This window comes from Pseudomicrostroma glucosiphilum (assembly GCF_003144135.1).
Source record: "Pseudomicrostroma glucosiphilum strain MCA 4718 unplaced genomic scaffold BCV69scaffold_18, whole genome shotgun sequence".
Lineage (NCBI taxonomy): Eukaryota > Fungi > Basidiomycota > Exobasidiomycetes > Microstromatales > Microstromataceae > Microstroma > Microstroma glucosiphilum.
The window spans coordinates 1-24,715 of NW_020289930.1; the positions used below are offsets into that span (position 1 = coordinate 1).

General features: G+C 54.0%; 5 protein-coding genes across 5 annotated transcripts; 2 read left to right on the top strand and 3 right to left on the bottom strand.

The window, feature by feature from the left end:
- Window positions 1-319: 319 nt before the first annotated feature.
- On the bottom strand, window positions 320-4,516 carry BCV69DRAFT_285327 (calcium ATPase). Its single transcript, XM_025493352.1, has one exon. The coding sequence runs from the start codon at window positions 4,024-4,026 to the stop codon at window positions 496-498; it is 3,531 nt and encodes a 1,176-aa protein (XP_025345191.1). The 5' UTR covers window positions 4,027-4,516; the 3' UTR covers window positions 320-495.
- A 6,841-nt stretch (window positions 4,517-11,357) lies between these two features.
- On the top strand, window positions 11,358-13,211 carry BCV69DRAFT_304985 (hypothetical protein; the record flags this gene model as incomplete). Its single annotated transcript, XM_025494662.1, has 3 exons — window positions 11,358-11,618; window positions 11,697-11,772; window positions 11,836-13,211. The coding sequence occupies exons 1-3, from the start codon at window positions 11,508-11,510 to the stop codon at window positions 13,209-13,211; spliced, it is 1,563 nt and encodes a 520-aa protein (XP_025345192.1). The 5' UTR covers window positions 11,358-11,507.
- Window positions 13,212-13,487: 276 nt separating this feature from the next.
- Window positions 13,488-14,255, bottom strand: BCV69DRAFT_253416 (hypothetical protein; the record flags this gene model as incomplete). Its single annotated transcript, XM_025490518.1, has 1 exon — window positions 13,488-14,255. The coding sequence occupies one exon, from the start codon at window positions 14,253-14,255 to the stop codon at window positions 13,488-13,490; it is 768 nt and encodes a 255-aa protein (XP_025345193.1).
- A 3,321-nt stretch (window positions 14,256-17,576) lies between these two features.
- Window positions 17,577-20,328, bottom strand: BCV69DRAFT_285328 (hypothetical protein). The gene is made up of 5 exons (XM_025493353.1): window positions 20,231-20,328; window positions 19,848-20,067; window positions 19,606-19,754; window positions 19,384-19,520; window positions 17,577-19,284 (listed from the first exon to the last, which is right to left on the bottom strand). The coding sequence occupies exons 1-5, from the start codon at window positions 20,257-20,259 to the stop codon at window positions 17,888-17,890; spliced, it is 1,932 nt and encodes a 643-aa protein (XP_025345194.1). The 5' UTR covers window positions 20,260-20,328; the 3' UTR covers window positions 17,577-17,887.
- Window positions 20,329-20,475: 147 nt separating this feature from the next.
- On the top strand, window positions 20,476-24,657 carry BCV69DRAFT_285330 (hypothetical protein). Its single transcript, XM_025493354.1, has 4 exons — window positions 20,476-21,375; window positions 21,447-23,090; window positions 23,158-24,373; window positions 24,522-24,657. Exons 1-4 carry the CDS (start codon window positions 20,624-20,626, stop codon window positions 24,528-24,530), a joined length of 3,621 nt encoding a protein of 1,206 aa, XP_025345195.1. The 5' UTR covers window positions 20,476-20,623; the 3' UTR covers window positions 24,531-24,657.
- The last annotated feature ends 58 nt before the right edge of the window (window positions 24,658-24,715 follow it).

Here is a 24,715-nt window from a genome sequence, read left to right on the forward strand (position 1 = left end):
AGAGCCACGCTGGAGGAGACGGAGGGCCACACAAGGAAGAAAGACCAGGGCTTGCCCTCCCCTCGCAAAGGAAGAGCCACGCTGGAGGAGACGGACAGCCACACAAGGAAGAAATATCTCGCACAAGACCCAAAGGATCACGGACCAGAGACAGAACCAGCGAAGCCAGACGCCCTTTGTATTCACCTTCCCGCATGCAATTCCCTGGAGCCGGAGTGGGCGCTGAGCCCTCCTCAGCAGCCGACTCGGCCCTGATTGCCTCAGTGCTCTTTCCACCCTAGCTGGGCGGTGTCCACTATTGTCGCTCCTCACTTCAATTGACAGACTAGGTTTGTTTTGGTTTCCTCCTTTGCTAAGAAGTGTGATCATTGTTCTCGTACCACAGGTACCGAAGGAACCTGATTAGCAAGACTCAATGGCACAGGACGAATACATTCGCAACGGGAATATCTACAGAACAAAGACTGACCTCGCTACACCCACCCGGCCTCGACTTTACCAGGCAGCCTTCGCCAGGAAAGATTTGGGATACTTCCTGACGAGGTATTTCCTTGTCTCATCGACGCACAGCATGAACAGAGCGTACGCCAACGGCAGCCCGTAGTTCTCAGCTGGAACTCCGCGCGTGTTCAAGACCTTCTGCAGACCGGGTATGTAGGAGAAGAAGATTGCTAGAGCAAGGGCAGTGATCATGGCCGGCAGAATAAACCAATTGGCGGTGGACGGCTTGAAATAGGGCGGCTGTTGGAAGATGGATAACTTGCGGGTGCGGACGATGAGCAGAGTCCCCCATTGAGACAAGACAAGAGTGAAGAAGTAGACCGACTGACCGCCGTAAAGGATTTCGTTGTACCTCTCAAGATCTTGAGTGGCGAGCGGTGCGCCGCCGTAATTAAGCCAGAGGGACGAAAAGGGTAGACCCGAACGTTGCATGAACCAGAAGGCCATCGTCATCGCAAATACTGTCAAGGGCAGGCCAAGGAATAGGTAAGACTGGCAAAGGAGCTTCCAGTCGGCCAAGCGGTCCGTCCTAACATTGCGCGGCTTTCGCTTGAGAATATCAGACTCTGGCGATTCGTTAATGAGCGATAACGAGGGAGCCATGTCGGTACACACGCAAATGAAGATCATCTGCAGGTTCGAAATGGCTTGAGGCAGGCCAAAGAAGAAGGCCACCAGGACGGCCCAGAGCTCTGCGAACGTTCCGGCTGGTAGCAAATACGCAACCGTCTTCTTTAAGTTGTCGAAGCAGAGACGTCCGAGCATCAGGGCATCCACGAAACCAGAGAAGCCGTCGAGCAGGACCAGATCGGCTGACTCAACGGCAATGTCGGAGCCGCCGGCTATAGCAACTCCAACATCGGCCTGTCGCAGCGCTGGAGCATCGTTGGCGCCATCACCTGTCATTGAGACGATTCCGTCTCGAGCTTGGAATTCGGTAACGATGCGGAGCTTTTGCTCCGGCGTAGTCCTAGCGAAGACAATCTCGTCGAAGCGGCAAGCGCGCTCCCACTGTTCTGCATTCATCTGCTCGAGGTCTGCTCCTGAGAGACTCAAAGCCAGCTGTGGTCGTGAGGCATTGTCGTTGAGGAAGTGGTATTCTGGCAGGACCAGAGTCTCGTCAGAGAGGTCCTTGAATTGATACACAGTGCGAGCACTTATGATGCCACATTGACGGGCGATCGCGACGGCAGTCTTTTGGAAATCTCCAGTGACCATGAAGAATCTTGCTCCCGCTCCTCTGCAGGTAGCCACGACCCCCGGAATCTCAGGACGAGGAGGATCGACGATACCGACGAGACCAACGACGGTAAGGTCTTCGGTAAGACCAAGGATGACATCGTCGTCGATGATACTGGGCAAACCCTCGCGGCTAATGACCTTGCGAGCGAGAACGAGAACCCGCTGGCCCTGATCAGCCCACTCGCTCTGCACTCTTGATATCCAGGCAAGACGTTCCGAGTCGAGCGGCAAAATCTTGCCGCCAGCATCCAAGATCGAGGCACATCTCTTCAAGAGGATATCTGGAGCACCTTTCACAATCAACACGGCATGATCGGTACGGGAAAAGTCTAGAGACTCGCTCTCGCAAAGAGCAATGTTGAGGCGAGCAGCGGAATCTTCAGAGAGTTGAAGAATGCGAACAGCAAACTTGTTCTTGGAGTTGAAGGCCAGGCTTCCGATGATGTTCCAGCCAGTCTTTGCTTCATCAACACCCCCGAGCTCCTCGCAGAGTCTGAGACAGGCAGAGTCCGTAGCGTCACCATTGATCGGTCGGTCTGCGATTGACAGAGCGGCAATCTTCTTGTCTTCCGAGACCTGGAATGATGCAGCATTGCAGACGCCAGCCAGCCAGGCAAGCGATCGCAAGGCATGCCCAAGTGGAGCACTCAACGTGATGTGCTTCAGCGAATCCGTCGGGGAGCACGTATCGTTGTGTCCAAACACGGCCAATGAGGTGACTCGCATTTCATTCGTTGTAAGCGTGCCTGTCTTATCTGACAGTATGCAGTTGACAGCACCCAGGGTCTCGACTACAGAAAGTGTCTTGGCCAACACCCGTGCTTTTCGCATTCTACTGGCGATTGCAGTCAGACTGAGGGTGACAGCGATGGGAAGACCTTCTGGAATGAAGGCGACGACGATCGAGACGACGTTGACGATGAGCTGAGGCACGCTCATGAATTCGGGATGCTGCGGGCGCAGGTAAGCTGCCCAAACGATGATGCAGATGACGGCCAGAGAGATAGCGATCGTGCTGATCGTAAACACAAAGTAGAATATTTCCTTTTCCAACGTAGTCTTCCCGACTCGTGGCTTTGAGGCATCCTTTGCCAATCGACCGAAGACGGTGTCGTCACCGATGGCAGTCACTACAGCGAGACCCCCGCTGCCGGACACGCACATCGTCCCCATGAATGCCATGTTGCGAGTCTCGAGGTAATTGTTGTCGGTACTGTCAACCGATGCCTTGATGGCGTCTGACTCTCCTGTAAGCATAGATCGATCAATCTTGACCTGACTGTCCAGATGGAAGAATCTCACATCGGCTGCGATTCGTTGGCCAATACCAATCACGACGATGTCTCCCCTGACAACCTCCTCAGGAGGGATAGACGTCCTCTCCCCGCCTCGGATGACCAGGACGGAAGAGGGGAGCATGCCGCTTATGGAAGCCATAGTTCGGGAGGTGGTGAAGTCTTGCCAGGCGTTGAATAGAGCTTGAAGCGCGAGGACAGCGAATAACACAATAGACAACGCCAGTACCGAGACTTGTGGATCAGCAGCTCCAAGTGGCTTCCATGAGATCATGACCAGAATGGCGGCCACGAGAAGCAAAGATCCGAAGCCGCCAAACCAGTAATTGAAAATTTTCCTCGGCCACTGACTGGGGGGCTTGCTGAGCTTATTGAGACCGTCCTGGGCTCTCTTGCGCTCGATTTGAGCAGCTTCGAGTCCAAGTTTGGGACTACTGCTGAGGCGTTGAAAGACCTCATCGATCGAGATGAGATGCCATTCGAGGTCAGTGATGGCCTGATCGGCTACCGCGATGTGTTGACTTTTCTTAGAGACAAAAGGGAGGGCAGGGATCCAAGCAAATTTGCTGCTCTTCTTGTTTGGCGTTGCTGGGGCTGCGACACCGCCTTGGCTCATCTGAATGGACATAGTCCTGAAGTCAGCTGCGACTCGGGCTCTCGGATCGATGTTCTGCCTTGCCGTAGCTCGAGCGAGTGAAAGGCCACCGATGGATTGTGTCGCTTCCAGCGTCCGCTCTCGCTGTATGTCTTGCGAGTAACCGCCACCGATGGTCCTGCGGCCTGACTCGTCTATGCCAAAAGTCGCTGGGTTGGGGAGCCTGAATGTCGCCGACCTAGCGGGAATAGCTCCGGAAGAGGCTACTCTTTGGCCAGTGGATGCAAAGGCGGAGGGCATGGCTGATTGCTTCTCCACGTCAGTCACATCGCCGGTGCTCTTGTCGTCATCTGCCAGCGAGGTGGACGAGGGGTCCTTGTGGGCGCCAATCATTGCGCTCAAGAGCGGCGGCGAAGAGATAGGCTTGAGTTCAGAAGGGAATTGGTTGCCAACGACTGGGTAAGTAGTCGAGGTGTGGGATGGTGGCTACCGTGGGTACCGTCGTCGAGGCAGAGGGACGATGAGGAACAAGGTTTAAGTGAGACGACGAAAGAGAAAGGACGTAAGAGAGACTCGCTTTTGTAGTCGCGCTAGGGCTCGATGGTCCAGCCATGGTCGTCCGAGCTGTTGTCCATTGCTAGCCAGCGCAGCACGGGCGGTGTTGCCCTGTGCCCCCTTTGGTAGTGTCTGACCGCACCAAACACACGCAGGTACATGCCCTGCTGCCCAGATCATCGGCGGCTATGCTGTTCAGGTGAAGCCAGGCCAGTGACGCCCCGTTGCCCTCTTGCCCTCATATCGGCCGGCCGGAGTCTGACGCCCCCATTCCGAGGGGTTGCTGCTGAGTGTACTCATTCAAAGCTATAGTGGTCATTCAAAGCCGCGAGCGAGCTATTTGCGAACATGCCAGATCCTGGCTGGCGCAATCAACCCTGTGCCCACCGCCCCCGCACAAGCCCACGCGCAGAGGGTGGGCACGCGGGGACGGCGCCCCTTCCGATCCGACTTGTTCTCCGCCTGCAACAACCCGCGACCCACATGCGCGTAAACCATCCTTCACTAAGGCAGACAGAGCGCACCTTCACGGACGGATGCCACCCCAAGCTGACATTCCAGGGCTTCGGCTACCACGTGCGCTGTCAGACGTAGACTCATAGCAGACGTGGCGCCCTCTGCTGTCCCATTGCGAACACATTGGATCAGAGCCATCGCCGCCCGGTGAACTATGCAAGTTGCAGAGGGCTTCTGACGCTCGGGGGCGCAGGTGGCCGGCAAGCGACAAGTGACCAAGCGTGCCTATAAGCGGACACGGGGTGTCACAAGGATGCTGGCGGGGAAACTGACATTGAATCATAACGGCAAAGCAGATAGATCTCAAGGGAAGATGGAAGTGGAAAGCAAGCAGGTCTTCCTGACGAGCATATCAGAGACTGCGACCACAAATGTCACCAATTTGAATGTCCCTAGACAAGAATCGCCCTCTTCTGAACGCCTTTGCCTGAGGCATCATGTGTTGTGCTGTGGGCTCACCTGCCCAGCCCAAAGGCCGATGAGACGACTCTCAAGTCCGACCAACATGCGTGGCAGAGAATGCACGAAGACCCAGCATGTTGGGCGCGACTTGTAGTTGTACTCAGGTGGTGCCGGGCTCAGGACACTGCCGAAGCGGGAAAACTCTGCTCAGCGTGGGCGCTTACGCGCTTGGAGTGACGACACTCTCGCTTCCACCCGCAATCTGATCCGCGCTGCTGGGAAAGTCTGTCGCTTGAGCTGGCACATGCGAGCCACCTACACCACCCTTGCCCGAAAAACTTACCTCTCTTCAGCAGTCGAAGTCACCTTCAGGTTCGCAGACATGAAACTCGGGCGAACTCTTGTGAAACAGGCCCGCGGTGTCAATGTGTGTTCTCGAAGAGCCCTTAGTCCATTTGCACTTTACAGGACACCTTTCGGATCAGCTGCTATTGATGTGGTCAAAAGATCACTCTCTTCAGCCCTCTCATCAAAGCTGTGGCACAGACCTTGGGATCAGTACGCCTCAGTAGATCACCAATAGGGCTGCAAAGTTTCTGGGCTTGTCACAAGCATCCACAAGCGTCAGCGCCTTCTCGGCAGTGCCACTTGAGACTGGTGAATTGTGAAGTGAAAGCCGTGGTGTTCAGACCTGGCGTGGGACAGTTATCCGCACTGCTTCCCTTTTGCTCCTTTCAGCTTCGTTCGTCCTCCCTCAGGCCACTTCTGGCACCGAACCGTGAAGATGCATCACGGGGACGACCTGCCGAGAACGGCTGAGAGATCGCACCAACTGCCAGCTCTGATAACGAAGCTGTGTGTCCAGGTGTCCGACAAAGGTAGGCTGACCCTGCGCGTTGCCGTACATTGATCGACTGATTAAAGCTCAACGGAGCTTTGCTGCGTTCAGAAGGGATCAAATAGTACTGTCGAGCTCGGTTGAAAACGGGGTGGGCTCTCAGCGAGTATCTTTGGAGCCAAAGACGGAAGACAATGTTACTGAGGTGATTGCAGACGACACAGAGGTCGTCAATCGAGAGGGGCGTGAGGATCGAGAGGGGCGTGAGGACGCAGCACATCTCCGCAAGCTCGTGTTCTATCGAATGCGCCTTCTCTTCGGTCTCCGCGTCGCCATGATCTTGCTGACTGCGAGATCGATAATGCAGCCCTCAATTCCTCGGACTGACGCATTGCGTCTTCTTCGGTGCCGCAGAAGCGCTGCACCATATTATGCAGGGTCTGCTCCAGAGCAATAACGCAATAGGTGGAGAGACATCATGTCACCGCAGCGGGGAGCGGTCTCTGTGGGGTACGAGGGTCCAAGAAAAGGCTCAATTCTTCGTTGGGACGCGCCAAGTCGTTCGATGGGCCTAAGGGAAGTACTGAGTACGAATGTCTATTCTGCGAGCCCTGTCAACAGTCGTTTTGCGCGGCGAACGTGACCTCAATCTTCGCCCCACTAGAACGCTTGAGCCTACCCTTTTGCACGACATTGGTCTTGTTGGGTTGCTGGGAGATTGTACTCTGATCCTGTTTCTGAGCACGGCTTGCATTGTGAAGCAAGCGTTCAAGATTGCAACAATTGAAGGCAACTTGGCTGGCAAAGCGATATCCAGGAACGCTTGAGCACGCGATTCCCAAGACACATCAGCACGTCCTTACGTTTGTGACCCACCAGAGGCATCTCAGCAATGACCTCGAGAGGTATGTATCTCAAGCAGACTTGGACATATGAACGTCCGTGAAATGTCGTCTAAGCGTACATGTGACTCCGGACCTGCCTTAGACCGAGGCCGTATACTTGCACTGATCGTTGTCTCCAGGCACTGTCCTCCGTGACATTCATTTGACACTGTACTTCGTCCGTACACTTCCTCCCGAGGATTCTGGCCAGGTTCTAGCCACGACATTACGCATCCATGATCTCGTTACACATCGAATGTGTCACAGCGGACGTCCAATAGCCTGGCGGCCTCCGCAAAGGCCTCACTTGCCTTTCTTTTTCCTTTTCGACGTTGAGATGACTCAACGGGAACGACAGAAAACTTGCGGTAGGTCTGAACTGAGTGCACTTGGTAGACTGAGGTCTAGTGCTACCAGATGGAATGTTCGCACACGCGCTTGGGTACCGGAGTGGACAAGACTTGCGCATGAGTTGAAAAGAATAGAGAGCAAGCGTTGGCCTGGAGTGCAGGGTAAGTCCTCGAGTAGGAGACAGACAGGTACTTCGACTTCGACACAGTACTTCTCAGCTGCAATCAGCTGATCCTTCCGTCAGCTAAGCCTGTCGAACTGCAACTGAACTTGAGAATGATTCTGGTCTCGGCCCAGCACTGCCTTATCCTGCAGAGTCGATGTTGCGTCATAATGCTCCTCTGAGGCCTGACTTTGGCTACTCGTAGTACGGTAAGAAACGGATCCCACAGATACACAGTTCATGTTGTTGGACCAGTGAGTCATACTGGAAAAGTTCACGTCGGTGTGCCATTTCCAGCGTGATTTGACTGTAGTCGCATGGGAGTAGAGTGTATAATTTGAAGGTCACACCGGACGAACAAGGGCTTGTGTCATCATACACAGTATGATGACACGGGACCTGGACTGCGATCAGCGGCAGGACGCGTGCAGTGTACTGTACAGGACAGCGCCGGAGCACGGCTTGACGTGACTGCGAACCCCCAGAGTGCCATGCAAGCCGTCAGGGCTGTAGTCTGGCTACTCGTGTCTCAGAAGTCTGACCAGTATTGCATAACAGATAGAAGGAGATCCTGTAGCCATGTACTGAGCTACGTGGCAACAGCAACAGTGGGATACTTTCACAAGCGTGGCAAATGGACGAATTGCCCGCCTATACACAGTGGGCAAAGTAGCTTGTGATGACTGAAGCAAAGGTAGAGCACCGTACAATGATAGGAATGGGCTCCGGCTAGCTACTATACAGCAATATATGAGGCATCTTTGGAGTTCAGAAAGCGGAAATGTCTTGGCCGCGCCGCTTCAGCACCATGACGCTGCTCTCGTGTCTCAGGATGGCTGAAGGCTGGCTCGAGTCTGGCTTGACTCCAGGCTTAGACTGTCGCGGAGCAAGACACGCTGCCACGCTGCCTGTCAGGCCACCGATCTGGGCACACTTCGGTCACTGTAGTACACAGTATACATACATGTTTGTGAATGAGCAAACTTTCGTTCGCCAGGGGCGCCTCAATACAGCAGGTGCGGCAGTAGTATTGCAGGCTGTCGAACAACAGCTGTTCTTCAGCTTCGAGGAGCTTTGCGACTGTCGTTGTTTTCGCAGCAAACAGTATCACAAGAGCGCTATTCCGGAAGGGCGTGCCGAAACAGCCGACACATTTACGGCATCCTACGATTGTCATACACACCACCTCTCATCTGAGTGACCTTTCGGCCTCATGTGGCCTATCAGGGTAGTAAAGTAAGCTGTACTGTAGTGAAAACGTACCGTAAGAAGGCAGGCCACCAATACTGCACAGATTCGGTGACTGCTACTGATCCATGGCAGTGACAGTCTAGACAGCTCATGAAAATTTCCAAAGGGCTTACTTCTATTCTCACCATACCGTACTGTACAGTACTGAAATCTAGTGGGCTGCGCCGAAGGGCAAGCCTGATACCTGACAGCCTGTAGAGGATTGTACAGTACATGTACCATTTGGCAACATACGGTTTCGACATTGGTCCGTCATACTCTGCCATCGGCCGGGCTGTATACTTCGCAACGCATTGAGTGGTACTCCTTCTGTCATTCAATTCCAGCGGGCTGCAGTGAATCTTTGCCATCTGCTCGGAAATCGAGCCATGAAAAGAAAATTTCTGGTTGATTTGACTGGGTTGTGGCTGGGAGTTGGGCTCAGATTGCTGTATTGCAAGACAGACTCCTAGACTTACTGACACACCGCTACTTTGCGTTTTTGTTTTGCCTGAAATCGCGTGACAAACAGAATACCCCTAACGCGGCTGTTGACACAGCGGAGGGACTTTCCCCTTCACATTTGGAAGAGCAGACGTTGCAAAACTGCTGCGTCAATGAGTACATGTAGCACCTCACTGGGTGACTGCTGCAGAATCAAAAGACGATTCAAAGTACATCCCTTTGTGTGACCTCACAGCAGGTATCTTCGCTGCCTGAGAGGCACGCTGTGCTTCTCTCTTACAATCTCAAGTGGGCTGACAGATGCTCAATTCCTGTCTGAAATCAACAATAACTCTAGCGTGACATGGCCAATGAGAAGCTATACAGATTGCGCAGACAGAAGCAATCGACTGCAAGTCGGAATACGGTAGGCACACCAGTGCGACGATACTAGTAGGAGCAGTGGCAAATTGTTACAGTCCAGTACTGTACAGTACAGCAGCATAGAAGTGATTGCGGGTGAAAGCGCGATCCTTCAAGCCTTTGTGACTGGTGATACAGTACTGGATCTCGTTCCTCTTTTCGCTTACTCTTGACCTTCCACAGTAGCGTCAAGGTTGACGATGCTCGCAACAGCTCAGCATCAGAATGTTCCGGCAGACTCTGCAATACAGTGAGGTCAATCCCGACGGCGCTCACAGCCAGGACTTTAGATGTGGAATCCTGATACGGTACTGTACCAGCATGGCCTAGATTGAATCACAGGATAAGTGCGTAGCCGCTTGCACTGTTGCAAAGTGCTCGGCTGAATAAATGCCAACAAAACCCCTTTCATCACACGATACTACCAAATTGAGACTCAAAGTAGCAGCCCGATCGGAAGTCTGGCAACCTGTTTCGAATTTGAGCTAGATGAGCTTGGACTTGAGCCGCACTTGAGCAGATCTCAAGCATTAGAGCAATGTCATACAGCTACATTTGAACGTGCATCCTGCCAAGATATTCTTTGTTTGGCTAGGATCTGGACAAACTGACTAAACTGACGCCCATTTGCCTAGAATTGAGTGACGGAAAGAGTAAGCAGATGATGCGCGGGCGGCTGCTTTTACGAATGTCACAGCATTGCCTTTCACATATACTGACGATTTCTACTTCACTGACCGTAATACAGCATTACAGTATGACACAGCACGCGCTACTGTATCATGTTGTTGAGAGGTCGTACAGTATTTGCTTGGGATGCAATTTTCCTCAGCATAGACTGTACAGTACAGTAAAAGCTTGCTGCGCTCAATGCTTGAAATTTGCATACAGTGCTTGAATATACAAAGTAGCTACAGACATTGTTCATGAGGCAGATAATGTGTTCTCGTCGCACACGAGCAAGATTGCGAGAAAATGAGACTGCATAACTTTCAGTGGATTTGTCACGCATACCTGCTGTAGAGTGCTGCAAAGTTCACAATTGACCCTATTCAGTGCTTACAATAACCGAGCTTAGACAGAATATCGATGTGGTGCGGCTGGCCATTTGACTGTAAAGTACATGCTGCCATCTTGTACCATAAACGGTAGAGCCAAAATCAGCTGCTTATTTGAGGATAAGAATGCACCGAGTACAGTATCGCTGCCGGGGCAATCTCCTTTCAGATGATTTCAATTGTGTCAACAAACACATCTCATCCAGCAGCGACAAAACAAGTCCAATGTCAATGTAGTCTCATCTCGCAAGTTGGGCATCATCACGCATCTCACACTGTTACTTTGTTCTGTTCATTTAAAGAAATGAGTAGATACTGCGCAGCTGTTGCCAAGAACCGACCCTGCGATCGCAGGCATACAGTAAACTGTGATGCACCTCAAGACCACAGCAGACAGTACTATTTGCTGTCACGCGAGACAATGTCTTGTTGTCTCATTAGCGAGATGATGTGCCAGTCCCTGAAGAAGCAAACGGCTGGCAATCGATACGTGAAAATAACATTGGCAGTCGATTCTGTCACCTGTCATGTAATACCGCTCACACTGTGACCCTCATTGAGTGCGCTTTCGAGTTTGGACGGTGTCTGATTGCGCTTCCCAAGAAAGACGTTTGCTTAACTCGACGTCGGTGCTATGGGTGTCATAATTTGTCCAGTCTTCTTGCTGCTGGAACACAGTAGAGTCGTTTTTACCTTACAGCACAGGAAATACTCCTTTCGTCACTCAATTCTAGCCGGCTGCAGGTGAGAGAGGGACTTGCGTAACTATTGTCGGAGCCGAGCCACCCCCCCCCCCCCCTAAAATCGCCACTTCCGTCGGCTGCAGGGTTGGCTATCTCCACCTTCTACCCACAATCTCCATACTTCACTCCCTTGCCAGACCTCATTTCTACTAAACAACACGTCTTCATAACATCATCTTTACGTGCAACAAGGTCCAGACTCTCCATGGGTGCGTTTTTGGCACCTCTTAATACTAAAAATCGCGTACCTAGATACTAAGCGACTGGATGGTGTACCTCTACCCCCCCAACTACACAGCACCACCCAAAAGGACCCCAGGCCAAGACCCTAAGGGCAAAAAGAAGACAGCTGCTCAAATGTCTGCCGCTGTACAAATGGTGTGTGAAGTTTCAGCCTGTAAGGCTAAGAATTGAGCGAGTTCGATACTGAGCAACTTTTGCGCCTTGCTCCTGTAGATCGAAGAGGACGATATACCCGTACGTTCATCCAACAACTCTAGGCGGGCAGCGGAGGAGGCTTTGGCAGCCAAAGGTGAGTGATTGTAGGCACATTCAGCTTGACAGAGATATCTCATTTGGGCCTTTCTGATCACAGGAAGACCAGATATCGTCATGTTGGCTTTCACTACCAAAACGAGGGTGAAGGGGATTAGTAGTAAAGGAAAACCCCACGTGTCGAAGACCAGCACTCCCAGACGCTTTGTCTACTTCAAGCCACTCATCCCCTTCGACGAATTTGCCACTTTGATGGCCAAGGCAGCGCTTCCTGACACCAGCACACCTGCAGAAGACTACGCTGCCAGCGAGGCTCAATTTTACATTCCAAAGGCTCCTTACTTTGACCAGGGAATTGCCATCAAGACCAAGGAAGACCTAGGGGCTTTCAAAGAGGCTCTCTCTGAGCACTCTTGGAAAGGTGCCAGCTGCCGTTTCATCATAAACAAGGAAGAGCCAGCCGCTACCGAGGCTGCAGATCTGATGCCGCCTCCCCGCACTCCCTCACCAAATAAGGCGACTGCACAGCCTGCCAAGCCCACGCCGTCTGTTCTAAGTCAACAGCGCAAGCCTCTGGTAGATTCAGACGTTCTCGAGCCATTCAAGCAGCAGATTCTCGCTAAATGGCCGGTCTGCAATGACTACACATGTGCCGGTGCTAGAGCAAGAGAACATTGCTATATTGATGCCCTAAACCGCCACAGGATACTAGATCTGCCCACAACAAGGAGGTGGGCTAAAGCTATGCAGGCGGAGGGCCATCTCTGGGGCGTTGATAACCCTCCAGATCATCTGCTAGACGGACGCTCGCCACCAAGAGGCATTACCAGAGGCAGACACTCATCTGAGCACTCCTCATCTCCTGAGGCAGTGCAGTTGCCGGCGACGCCCACAACTTCAGGGAGCTCATATGTAGGCCCTAGCGACTCTGCTAGCCAGCGCTCGTCCTTTGCAGGCAGCTCTTTACCCTCCAATCTCCACCGAGCGTTTGCCGACGTCACCAATGTGAGCAATGCCAGTAGCAGCAAGCGTCGCATAGTGAGCCATGGCACCCCTCCTCCTGAGCCTGCCGAGCCTCGAGTACGCAAAGAAGGACCGGCAATGACGTGCTTGCATCTCTGCAGTGAAGGCCACAGCTACGTAGACGATGATCTGCTGGCATTGCTGGCTAAACATCGCCTGTATGAGATGAGTATTCTGGCAGAGATCCCCGCACGTGATTTACGACGCCTTGGTTTTGGGCCAGTCGACCTTATCAAGCTCCAGCAGATGGTGGACACATGGGCTGCAATAAAGGAACCAGAGAAGCACGTTCAGCCCGTCGGCAAGATCGCTGAGGATATTCGAAAGATGAAGAAGTTAGCAGGACTGCCGCAACGCACTCCTTCTCCTCGCCATCATATGAGCTCCTCACCTGAAGTAATCTGGTCTACTGCCCCTTCGGCAGTCCTTGGGGGTGTATTTGAAGTTGAATAGCTACCCACTAAAGCAACCCTGCGAACCTAAACCAGCCCTGTATGTCTTTTCTGGTTATAGAGTTGGCAGCCAAGGCAATTTGGTCCTCGATGGCCAAATTGGGTAAAGCACCCATCTTGCGCATTCTTGTCTTGATCTTGTTGAAGCACTTCTCTATTGGGTTGAAGTCTGGGCTATAGGGAGGCAGAAATACAATCTCACGGTCTGTTTGAGTGGGTGCCAAGGTGGTGTATCATTGCGTGAGCACTACTACCTCCCGCGCCAGGCGGTACCGTCTCACGTTGTGTGTTGCCCTGCAGCTGCCTCCTGACACTCACTCTGGCTATGCACAAGGTCCAAGACCCCAGGCACCTTATGAATGCTTGCGTTGTCGCATACAATGACACTATTAGCCAAAGGAACCTCACTCATCTGTGGCAGCAGCACTTCTCGCAAGTAGTGGAGGAAGACCTCTCCATTGACGCTGCCAGTCTTTGTATAGTAGGCAAAGCACCCCTTGGTCAGCGAACATGCTGGCATGAAGCTCAGTCTGTTCCCTCGTTGAAAAGGCTGCCGTAGATAGGCTAGCCTGCCTTTAGTAGACCTAGCCCTCTTGCGATTGCAGACGCGATAGTCAAAGGCGGATTCGTCGATAAAGACAAGCTGCTCAGGGTCGTAATATTTGATCATATGTCGGTACTCAAGCCTCTGTAGGTCACTACGGGCAGTGGCATAGCAGTTCGCAACCTTGTATGATACGTTGAGGCGTCTGGTAGCCTTGCACAGGTAAGGAGTGCTGAAATATCCATACCCAAGGTCAAAGAGGGCTTTACTGAGTTCAGACAGTTGGGCGTCCGGTTGCTCCTTAATGAGCGATAGCAATTGGTAGGCCGCAGCTTTATTCATCCTACGAGGCCTTCCCAAGTCGCCACCTGTCTTCCTTGGGGCTAGGGATCTGTCATGACCAAGCCATTGGAATCTGAGCCTCTGGGCGGTTGGCCAGGAATAAGCACCAAGGTAGACGCACTGTCCCAGGGACAATAGCTCTTCATCCACAGCTCGCATAGTAAACTGCTTCAGCTGAGGGGCTATATGACGATTAGGCATGGTAATGAGTGTCTTGGTAGGGCAGGAGAAGCAAGATTGAATGACTTTTATCGAGAGGACGTGTGCCAGGGCAATGTACGAGGTGGTGGTAAGGGGCTCACGCCTGAAATTGCCAATATTGGGTCGATTGCTGCGAGGAAAGTCGGAGCCGATAGCCAGGGACGACTACTACCGCCAGGGAAAGACGATACTGATGTTTATAAGTAGACTGCGGAGCAATTCGAGTCAAGGCTGGTGGCAAGCAAGGATGGAATGGTACGGAAGTGCGATAGCAATCGGAATCGGCGCGGAATATTTTAGCGGGGGGTCCCCGCGTGGCTTTGCCAAAGCTTTTCCAACTCCCTCGATTGGCAGGCTGGCTTGAGGTCTGGCAGTCTGCCTTGCGTTTGGCAATCTGAGCCAGAAAACAAGCCACGCATTAGCGAAGGCCAAGCACTAGAGCAGTGTCATGCAGCTACTTTCAAACATACATGCTGCCCAAATATGTTTGGTCTGGCTACAATTCTGGTGCAGCGGCTAATCCAACGCGCATTTGGCTAGAATTGAGTGACAAAAGGAGTAGCGGTGAAAGCTGCCCTTCTTACACAGTTTCAGCCAAATCTATCTTTGTGATTGGAAGATCATGCTGTGCGTCACTGTCTTGTGCCACATCAAAGAAGACTCTGTCACAAGTCAGATGCATGTGTAGGGTAAGTACAGTAGATGCGCCCCCACAGGAAATGGAAAGACGTTGGCTCATAATAAATTGCCCCGGCGAGCTATGTGAGGATGGTTGCGATGGCAGGCGGCATGAAAGCAGTGCTCAGTGTCTCACGGAAGCGGTCGATATGTGAGACTGCACTTTACCGTACGGGATCTGCTTTTTGTTGCACTGTACGTCGATCCTTCACTCGGCAGAGCTGTGTAATGCTGTCGCGGACAGTATCTTCGGAGGTTTCTGCATGAATGGCAACAATGGACGGTGAAAAATTCCTTGTAGCAGCTTCGCGAATCAGGGCGTCGCTTTTCTGGCCTTCAACCAGCTGCGCAGCGGGTCAAGATATACAGTAAGCGCACGGTGGTGGCCGCGCTTGCTAAAGCCCAGGCGGTGCCGTTGTCTTCAGAGAGAAGATGTTGTCAAGGGAAAGGCGTGGACGCGTGGCACGAACACTCGGGTTGTTCTCCCTTCTGGCTGTCCAGTGACGTCTGCTATTGCACAGCGTCTCTCGTCCCTATTGGACAGCCGTAAGTGACACGTACGGTAGCGTCAGCAGTATAGACCTCCAAGTTCAACAGAGCTCTTCAATTTCATGGTCCTCCGGTCGCCATTGTATGCCGATGTCGAGGGCGACACCAATGCTGGACTGGGATGGTGGGACGAACTTCCGAGGTAGGAGGCGTGCAACACGGTGTGATGATAAGAGCTCCACAGAGAAGCCTCGTGAGAGGAACGCAGAGTAAAGCAGTTCCCGAGAACCGCCCCGAGGCGCCAATCCCACAGCGCGAGGCCGTTGGAGAAGTCATAAATTATACCAGCGCCTCAGGAGACTAGAACCCAACGGGAGTGGATTCACTTGTGCCGAGGCAGCTCCTGGCTCACCCCAGATCTGAGTAGACGACAGTGAGCGTCCCGATAGGACCGCAGTGTCGTGGGCCTCGTGTGCGGATGAGATTGTGCAGACGGTCAAGACCTTGAGGATAGAGTGAACATGCTCAACTTGGTTGGGGTAGTGAGTAGACATGGCATGCAGATCTGCACCCCGAGTCCGGTCTTCATCAGATTCGACGCTTTCTTTATAGCTTGTCGATGTCCTTGGGGAGACCTGCAGTGACCCCGAAGATAACTCACAGGAGGACATCATGGCATGACAAGGTGTACATGTTGTAGGTCTCGAGCCACGAGCCGCGGGAAGTGCGATTCTTTGGCGAGATCGGCACACCCGTTTGCGTCGGTGCTCGAGTCGCCTTTACGGCTCGAGATTTTAGCATATAGAAAGGCAAATCTGCACTTGTGGACGAGAGGAATGCGGGAGAATGAGGCAGAGCTCGTGTCTTGGCCCTTCTTGACGTCGTTGGACACCTTCACCTCCCTGCATGAGGGATCTGTGTATGGCAAGATCGAGCATTGTGCTTGCGTCCAGTAGCTACTTGGCGAGCCGTCGTTTTGTCATCACTAGCCAGATGAAAGTGCTCAGCGCCGCCGTTGTTAGCGTGGTAGTCAACAACATGTTACTCGACAAGATGCGCGTCAACAGGGCTTTACGGCGCCATAAAGTAGCCCAAGGAGAACGGCTAAGGTACAGTACTGTATCGACAACACCGCCTGTATCTGAAGTTTCACGCACCGGGACACCCGGAGACAGTCCATCGAGATGGAGCGAAAGTGTGTCCTCGACCATAATGACACTGGCGATGCAGGCAACAGCGAAGATGGTGCAAAAGTCCTCGACATCGTCCGACCATGACCGGATCCCTGCACCTCAAGACTGCGTACTTGCTAAGTGTCAATGTCAAGAATGACAGGCGACAGAGGGGGTTGAACCTTCTCCAGCACCTGTGCAGATTACTGCACAGCGTGCGAGCAACCCGGTCAGTGGTCGCCCAAACGAAAGACATCTGGCCGATATCTGTACCCGGAAGGGCGCATCAAGTACGAATGACGAGGGAGCACGCACCGTCTTCGCCTCTTCGATTGTCTTCCAGTTTCTGTTACTCCGCGTTGACGCATCAGAGGCGAGTACTGGGCTCTGCTTGGCGGTATCTATCGGTAGGTTTAACGACTCTCCCAGTCAGCTCGCAAGGCTGAGCCTAAGTGAAGCAGGGCTTCCCGCCAATCGCCTGATGCCACAGAGAAGGGACAATGCTTCTGAGTCCATCGAGCAGACTGAGGGTCGTGCACGAAGATCGAGCTTACTCACTGCTGTGTGCGGCTACGGTAGACTTCTTCGCCGACGTACACGAAGAGAATGTGGAGTAGCTGAGGCGTACTGGTCAGAGGGATGGGTCGGACGACGGCGTGCTTCAAGCTGTATCATAGCTCTACGGCGAGTGCGGAGCATGGTGACAATAGCATTGAAGTGCGAGGCTGACCTCCGGCGCAAAGGCATCAGACAGTAGTGTGGATAGCCTTGGCCGCGACATTCCCTGCCCGGCACTCTAGGCGGAAAGTCATCGAGCTTGTCGCCACACCGCGGTGTGCATGTGATGCCCCCGGCCAAAAGCGCGTTGTTCCGATGCCTCGTTCAATGGGGCTACGCCGCCAAACCGTAAAGTGAGCGAGACGAAAGCCCTCGAAGCCAGATCGGGAAAGGCATATCTGATTGGGAACAGCGGCAGCACGCCGCTTCGACTGAATTTGTACCAAGCGCGACACGATGCGATGAAAAGGAACAGCGCCTTCCGCACGACGACGCTTCTCACCTCCAGCAGAGACCTTGGCACACTATGCTGGTCAGATCAAATCACGTATTGGCACTTGCGCCAAGACCAACAAGGCCTAATGCTAGGAGTCGCAAGACGGGCGTGAGGCGCAAAAGCGTCGCTTTCGTGACAGAGGTCGTGGGATATATGACAAAAATAAGACGACAGTAGCCTGGCCAGACCTGTTGACACTAACCACCAATGCTGGAACGCCGGCTTACCGGCCCGCTGAAAGTTCCCGAATTTCTCCGCGCTCCACTTCCTGCTGCGACTGGAGCAGCAATCATCTTCTTGAGCCCAGTGTGAGCCACTGGAGGTGGTCCAGCAGTAGCACTGAGGCCATTACGATGTAGTCTCTCTTGACGAAATGCCGAAACGGAGGAACGCTCTGATGACGTGGCGAGCGAGCCCGACAATGATGAGGCAGGACGGTGGCCGCTGACAGGATCGTCAACGTGTCCAGACCTGCGTTGCGCCACAGTGTCGGCTGAGCCGATCTCGACAGAGCTTCTGCTCGTGGTAGTAGAGCGCGCGCCGCTCACAGTCTGACGAGGTGTGAATCGCGCCCCTGCGGCTATTGACCGCTGTGAGCTTCGTTCTTCTGATGCTGTGCTCTTGGTGGGGTCAGGCGTAGCCTTTGCTATTCGTACCGAGTCTTTAGCGAGACTTGGCCGCGATTGTGGTCGCGAGTGATGCAGCAGTGGTTCTGTATTCAAAAAGTGCAGCGGCGAGGCTGAGCGCTGTGAGAGAGAAGCGCTTGCAGCTGAGGCTGGCCGAAACTCTCCTTCTCGCCTCCCGGGCTGCAATGTGTCGGACGTCCATTCTGAGGTAGCCCGTCTGGCACGGGCTGAATTGAACGTAGGCGTCATGGAGCGAGGGAGGTTTGCATCCCCAGAAGCCCGCCCATCAGCAGGAAGGGATGACATGGACGATTCTCGTGTTCCAGCGGCGTGGGACATGCTCAGTCTTGCACTGGGTCTTCCGATGGATTTGCGCAGGCTTGACGTGGGTAGAGGGATCTGGCTATGTCTTTCTGCATCTGGAGAAGAGGCGGAAGCCTTTCCAGCTGCGCCGGAGATGGTGCTGGCCCGCAGCGGAGTGCTCATACTGCCTCCGGGATTAAGACTGGGGCGGGGTATCCGAGACTTTTGTTGGAGGGAGGTTCCGATCTTTGTCTGTAGACTACCGATTCTATCGTGCAAATCGCGGGCCATCTTGGTTGAGGCTCGCACTTGATCGGACGGAGGTACACGGCCCGATGGCACAGTGCTCCGAGATGCTGCCAATTTGGCTTGACGAGTAGCAAGACTGGGACTGTCAACATCACGGCTCGGTGCGCGGCGATGGACGACAGACGCACGGGGTGCAAGGGAAGTACGCGGTCTTGAAGGAGTTGCAGCGCCCGCTCGACTAGACGATGGCAGCTCGGATATAGCCACTGAAGTACGCGTAGAGTCGGTACGTCGAGAGGGCTTCGGCCCATTGCCCACTAGCTCGCCAATGGTCATATCCTGCGATTTACTGCTGTTGGGTGTTCCTTGCTTCTGTTGTTCCCGCGCTCGCAAGACATTGAGCTCTTCACTCATCTCTACCACCAGACCCAAATAGGACAGCAGGTCAGTGAGGATTGCGATCTATTGGCGCATACCGGCACCCACCGCCTCGCCATATGTCTCTCACAACTCACCCCTGATCTCGTCTCTCAATCTCTGATTTGTCTCCTCTAGTTGCAGCTTCTCAATGATTTCCTGCTCCATCAAAGTCGTCCGCTCCATCTGCTGATTGTATCGGTTTTCGACATCCTCGAGGGTGGATCGTATCATCCTTCGAAGACATTGATGAGCGTAGTGGGGCGGTATGTTCGGCCTCAGCCATTGCGCGCGAACGACGCTTCTGCAGCTACTCTTACCTTTCAGCATTCTCCAATCCATCGTTGTCAAGCTCCATATCCCTAAGCTTCTTTCTGTAGATGTTGGACGTCTCTCGGAGCTGGGTAAGCTCCTTTGTCGCCTCTGCGATTTCTTTATTTCTCTGATGTAGAGAAGACTGGTATTTACTCTGAGGGGCAGCAGCATCATTGGTCGGTGTGAATGGGAAGATCTAGCCACTACGGTCCTGATTTATCCGGCCGCATACATGGTGAAGACTTACCTTCCACTCTTCTCTGTCCTGGCTGAGCTTTTCATTGTTTCTGATTGCCTCCTCCAGCTGCTTGTTTGACTGCGCGAGCTCCTTGTCCATCTCCTCCTCAAGTTCCTTGGAGCTCATCTCAAAGTCCCTCAGGCTTACATGGGCTTCATCCAGCAGCTCCCGCAATGCTTGAGCCTTGCTCTTCCAAAAGGCGACCTCTTGCGCATCGTCATCGAAGGACCTGGCGCGTCGTCGCAAGAGGGGATGTGTAATTGCGATGTTCATATCAGCCGTAAGGGGGCGCAAGGGGTGTTCGTTGAAATGAATGGTAAAGGCGCACCTCGTCAGCGACGTGCCGGCGCAGAGCTCTGTCTGCGCTTCGCACGCCTGATTCCTGTACTCACGGGACTGCCTCTTCTTCATCTTCAGACATGGTGTCGTCTCACCGCTACCTGATCAGATGTCCCTCGACGTCGAGTCTTGATTGGTGATGATGGTACGGGGGGAAGCTGAGGAGCGGAGTCCACGAGCAGCCACGCCCTGATGGTTGCCGAGATGCGCACGGCTCTGGTCTGGGTGCGCCGCCTGCAGAAATCAACACTGGAGATGCACGGCGGACGGTGTTGGACGCGCAGCGCCGGCGGGAAAGATCAATACCACCACCATCACCATCGCCGACGTCCGGCTGCATATCACCTCATCCTTCTCGCATCACATCACGCCACCTCATCACATCGGCGTCGTAGGGACTGGTAGAGGTTGCTCTTCCGACGGCCCAATACCATTGTCCACCCATCATGACCACCCCTGCGGCCTCGGCCTCTGCCTCCTCTCACACGCCCCGTCGCTCCTTGGCTCGTCCCGGCGCAGGGATGCACACACCAACGCCTGGAGCATTGCGAAAGCCGACCTCTTCACCTGTGCCTCCCAACCACTCCGACGCTAGCAACGATACCAGAACGTCTGCCACTCCCACCTCCGCCCGTTCTACCTTGCCCAGGCCGTCTCTAGGCGCACGCAAGTCAATTTCCAACCTACGGGCCTCTCTGGGTCCTCCATCTTCCTCCGCGCAGACGACTCGATCAGCAACTCCCGATGGTCTCAATTTGCGGGCTTCGCTGCCAGGACCATCTACGCCTTCATCTTCTCGAACCTCGATGTCCCTCTCAAAGACACCCCTAGCTTCTTCGCAGCTGAGCTCATCCCTGTCCTCGAGCCACCGGGTCCATACCCCGACTCCGGCAGCTCGATCCGGCAGAACTTCGAGCCGATTTGAGCCTCCGGCTGCTCCCGGTGCCGCCCCTCCGGTCCCTTCGCTGGACGCTCGATATATGCGTCAGATTAAGGACACGTCAGCAAAGGAAGGGCTCAAATTGACACTGGACGACCTCGGGGCGCTCATGCAGATCAGAGAGGGGAAAGAGGACGGCTACAGGGGCATTTTACGCTTCTTGGGAGAGATACAAGGCAAGGGGACCGTGGTATTTGCTGGCCTCGAGCTCGTCGAGGAATGGCAAGGTCTCGGGAAGAATGATGGGACTGTAGGGTCGTAAGTCGCGCGGAGCCTCGGTGACGATACGAGTGTAGCATACTCATGCCATTTGCATCTCCATCTCGCAGTATGCAATACTTTGCGACTTCGTCCAACAACGGAATCTTCCTTCTCCCAAGTCGCCTCCGCAGGGTCAACTCTCAAGCTCCTACCGACGCCGTAGCTCGCCCGCAATCTGCCCTTTCCGGGCGCTCATCTCGTGCTTCGGAGTCGCGGCCATCCGATTCGGACGTCTTCGATCGCCCGGCATCCATCACACCGGCGAGGAGGCGAAGCAGCGTGGCTCCATCAACGAGCAGCAGACCAGCCAGTGTCGCCAGCATACGCCCCTCTTCACGACTTTCCCTTGCTCCTCGTCCCGATTCGTCTCTGGGATCATCGACTCCCGCCAAGACCCCGATGCGTACAGCACCGCGCAAAAGCATGTTCGAGGAGTTGAGAGAAGATAGTGAAGCACAAAGAAGAGCTCAGGCAAGTGCAGAGAACATCGCCGCCGCACAAGGTCGGATCACAGCTGGCTCTCGGGCTGCTGAACTGATGAAGATGACTGCGAGAGACATCGCAGCCAAGAAGGAAGCAGCTGCGTTGGCAAGGCAGGGTCATGGCACTCCCATTCGCCCAGCTAATGCCCACAGTCCACTCAAAGACGCCTTAACGGACCGACGCCGGGCTGGCAGGGCGAGTCTCGGTTCCTCGCATTCCGAAGGACCTCTTAAGACGGCTTCTACGGGCGCTGGAGGTGATAGCTCGGCCATCTTTCGACCACGTCCTGCTACGCCGGTCCGGATGGACAAGGCAAGCAGCGAGGCGGGTAGGGGCATGCTACCTCCCGTGCCCCCTCTACCTCGCGGATCTGCGACAGCCGGGGCACACCTCCGCTCCGAGTCTCGTCTTTCTGCCCAAGAAGAGGCTGCGAGTACTCGCTCGCAGGACCGGGCAGCTAGCTCTATGTCACAAAGAGGCGACCTTGCAGACATTAGCGACGACATACAGCTACACAACATCAAAAGGGCTCGCTCCCTGGCCCTGCTTGAACAGATGGACCTCGACGCTACGCCTCGTCGTAGCAATGTTGAGTTGCGAGCGACGACAATGGGACGTTCGCCCAGTATCTCGGCAGCCAGCGATAGAAGTGTCGACGGTATAGCCGAGGGCGTCGTGCCTCTGAGCCTGTACGAAGCAGTCAACGCGGACTTGCTGAAGAAGGATGCCGAATTGTCTGCGCTCCGTAAGGAACGCAACTTGTACATTGCAGACCTGGATAAGGAACGGAGACGCCTCAAGGAAGACGCTGCAATACAGATAAGATCGTTGGAGGAAGAGCAAGAGCTCGAACGAAATGACGAAAAGCGCAGGCGAGCAGAGAGCGAGGGAAAGGTCAAGCAAGCTTTAGCTGAAGTTGAAGCACTGAAACGACAGAATAAGCAAAGCATCGAAGAGGCAGCGCGTAAGGATTCAGATGCCATGGCCAAGGTACAGGAGCTCGAAGCCCGCGTGGTAGAGTCCGAATCCTTGGTCAAGGACCTCAAGCTAGCCCTCGCAGCGCCGGATCGTGCCAGTGACGGGCAATCTGCAGTACTCGCAGCAAAGGATGCGGAGATAGAGCAACTGAAAGGGCGACTTACTCGACTAGAGTCACAAATGGAGAGCGAGAGGGGAGAACTCGTTCGAGAAATTGAAGAATTGAAAGAGGCCGGGCAAGAGACCATTGCGTGAGTACGATCGACGTGGAAAGTTGGTTTTCCTGCTGCTGATGTCATTCACTGCTATCATGCCCAGACTGTATGAGCTGCGGGTCGAAGAGGCCCATGAGGAAGGCCGCCAGCAATTGGATGATGCAGAGGATCGATTACGTCAGCTACAAACCCGCGCTCAGGAAGCCATTGCGGCTGCTGAAGCTCAAAGGGATGAAGCGCTTTCGCAACTCAGCGCGACTGGCGCGACGCCTACCGCTGCTATCATAGACAATGAGAGTCTGCAAGCGCAATTGGATCACGCTCGAGACCAGCTGCTTGCCATCGAGGACCAACTGCAGGAAGCTCGGTCTGCCTTGCGTGCCGAGACAGATTTGGCGAGAAAGCGGAAGGACAAGTATCTGGAGGCAGAGAGCAAGCTCAAAACGGAGATAAAGAAGCTCAAGAGCGAGCTTGGAATTGCTGAGACTCAGGCAAGAGAAGCGAAAGACAAAGTCGAAGAGTTGCATCATGCCCTTGAGCAGAGGTCCACTGCTCAAGAAGCAGAGAGGTTCGAGCTGGAGGCTCTGAGAGCTGAAGCAAGCCAAGATGCGAATGGCCACGGGCGCGAGACGAACGGCGACAGCAAACACCTTGCCTTGGCACCTGCGGCAGAGGTGATGCGTTTTACTTTGCTGCTCGAGAAGGAAAGGTCAGCTCTACAAGAGGCCCTTGACAAGCTCGAAACTTTCGAACAGCAGGCCAGCACCCAGCCTGTGGCTGCGGATACCGAGCTTGCACCAAATTCGAGGGCAGACTCGGACAAGGCGAGCTCTGTTGGCACCTCGACTGCGTCTGCGAGGGTGGGCAACGATCTCTCGACACGTGTCGCCGAGCTGGAGACTGCTCTGCAGGAAGCCAAGGAACATACTCACGACCTTGAGAGCAGACTGCAGAGGACAGAAGTCGAAAAGAAAGAGGCTGCAGCTCATTCAGTAAGGGAGGTGGCGGAGCTGGAGGCCTTGATAGAAGCAGGCATGTGGCAACGCGAGGAACTCGAGGCGAAAATCGCTGATCTAGAGAAGAAACTGCAGCGGGCAAAGGAAAAGATAGCGGCAGCGAGAACAACGGCAGAGGCAGAGGCGATCGGCGTCAGAAAACCTGAAGAGCGCGCTGCTAGTACCAACGCAGAAATGGCGAACAAAGCATCTGTCGCCGAGTCGCCGGCCAGGACAAATGACAGTGAAGCAGAGACGGAAGAGGTTTGCGACGATTGCGGGTCTCGGGATCACACGCTGGATAATTGCCCACTCCTGGATCAGGTGAGTACGTCGCTGTCTTGCTTCAGACACTGAGAGCTGCGCTCGTTAAAACTCCTTCTGATCACTTTATGCATCTTCTCCCGTTTTCATTCTTTCGCTTTCTCATACACTGCTTGCTGCCCTATGGATCCGTCTCGGACGATCATAGATCTTCTGATCCCCCCTCGCCCTACTTGAGATTCTGTCATCCGTCTTTCGCAATGCATATGTGTAGAAATACGATCAGTCCCCGCCCATTGCACACGAGAGACGTCGACAATCGAATGCATTGCATTCGAGAGATGACATGACTTCGCTCCCCTGTTGCGTCGCTTGATGTGTGCTGAAAATGTCCCGGACGAT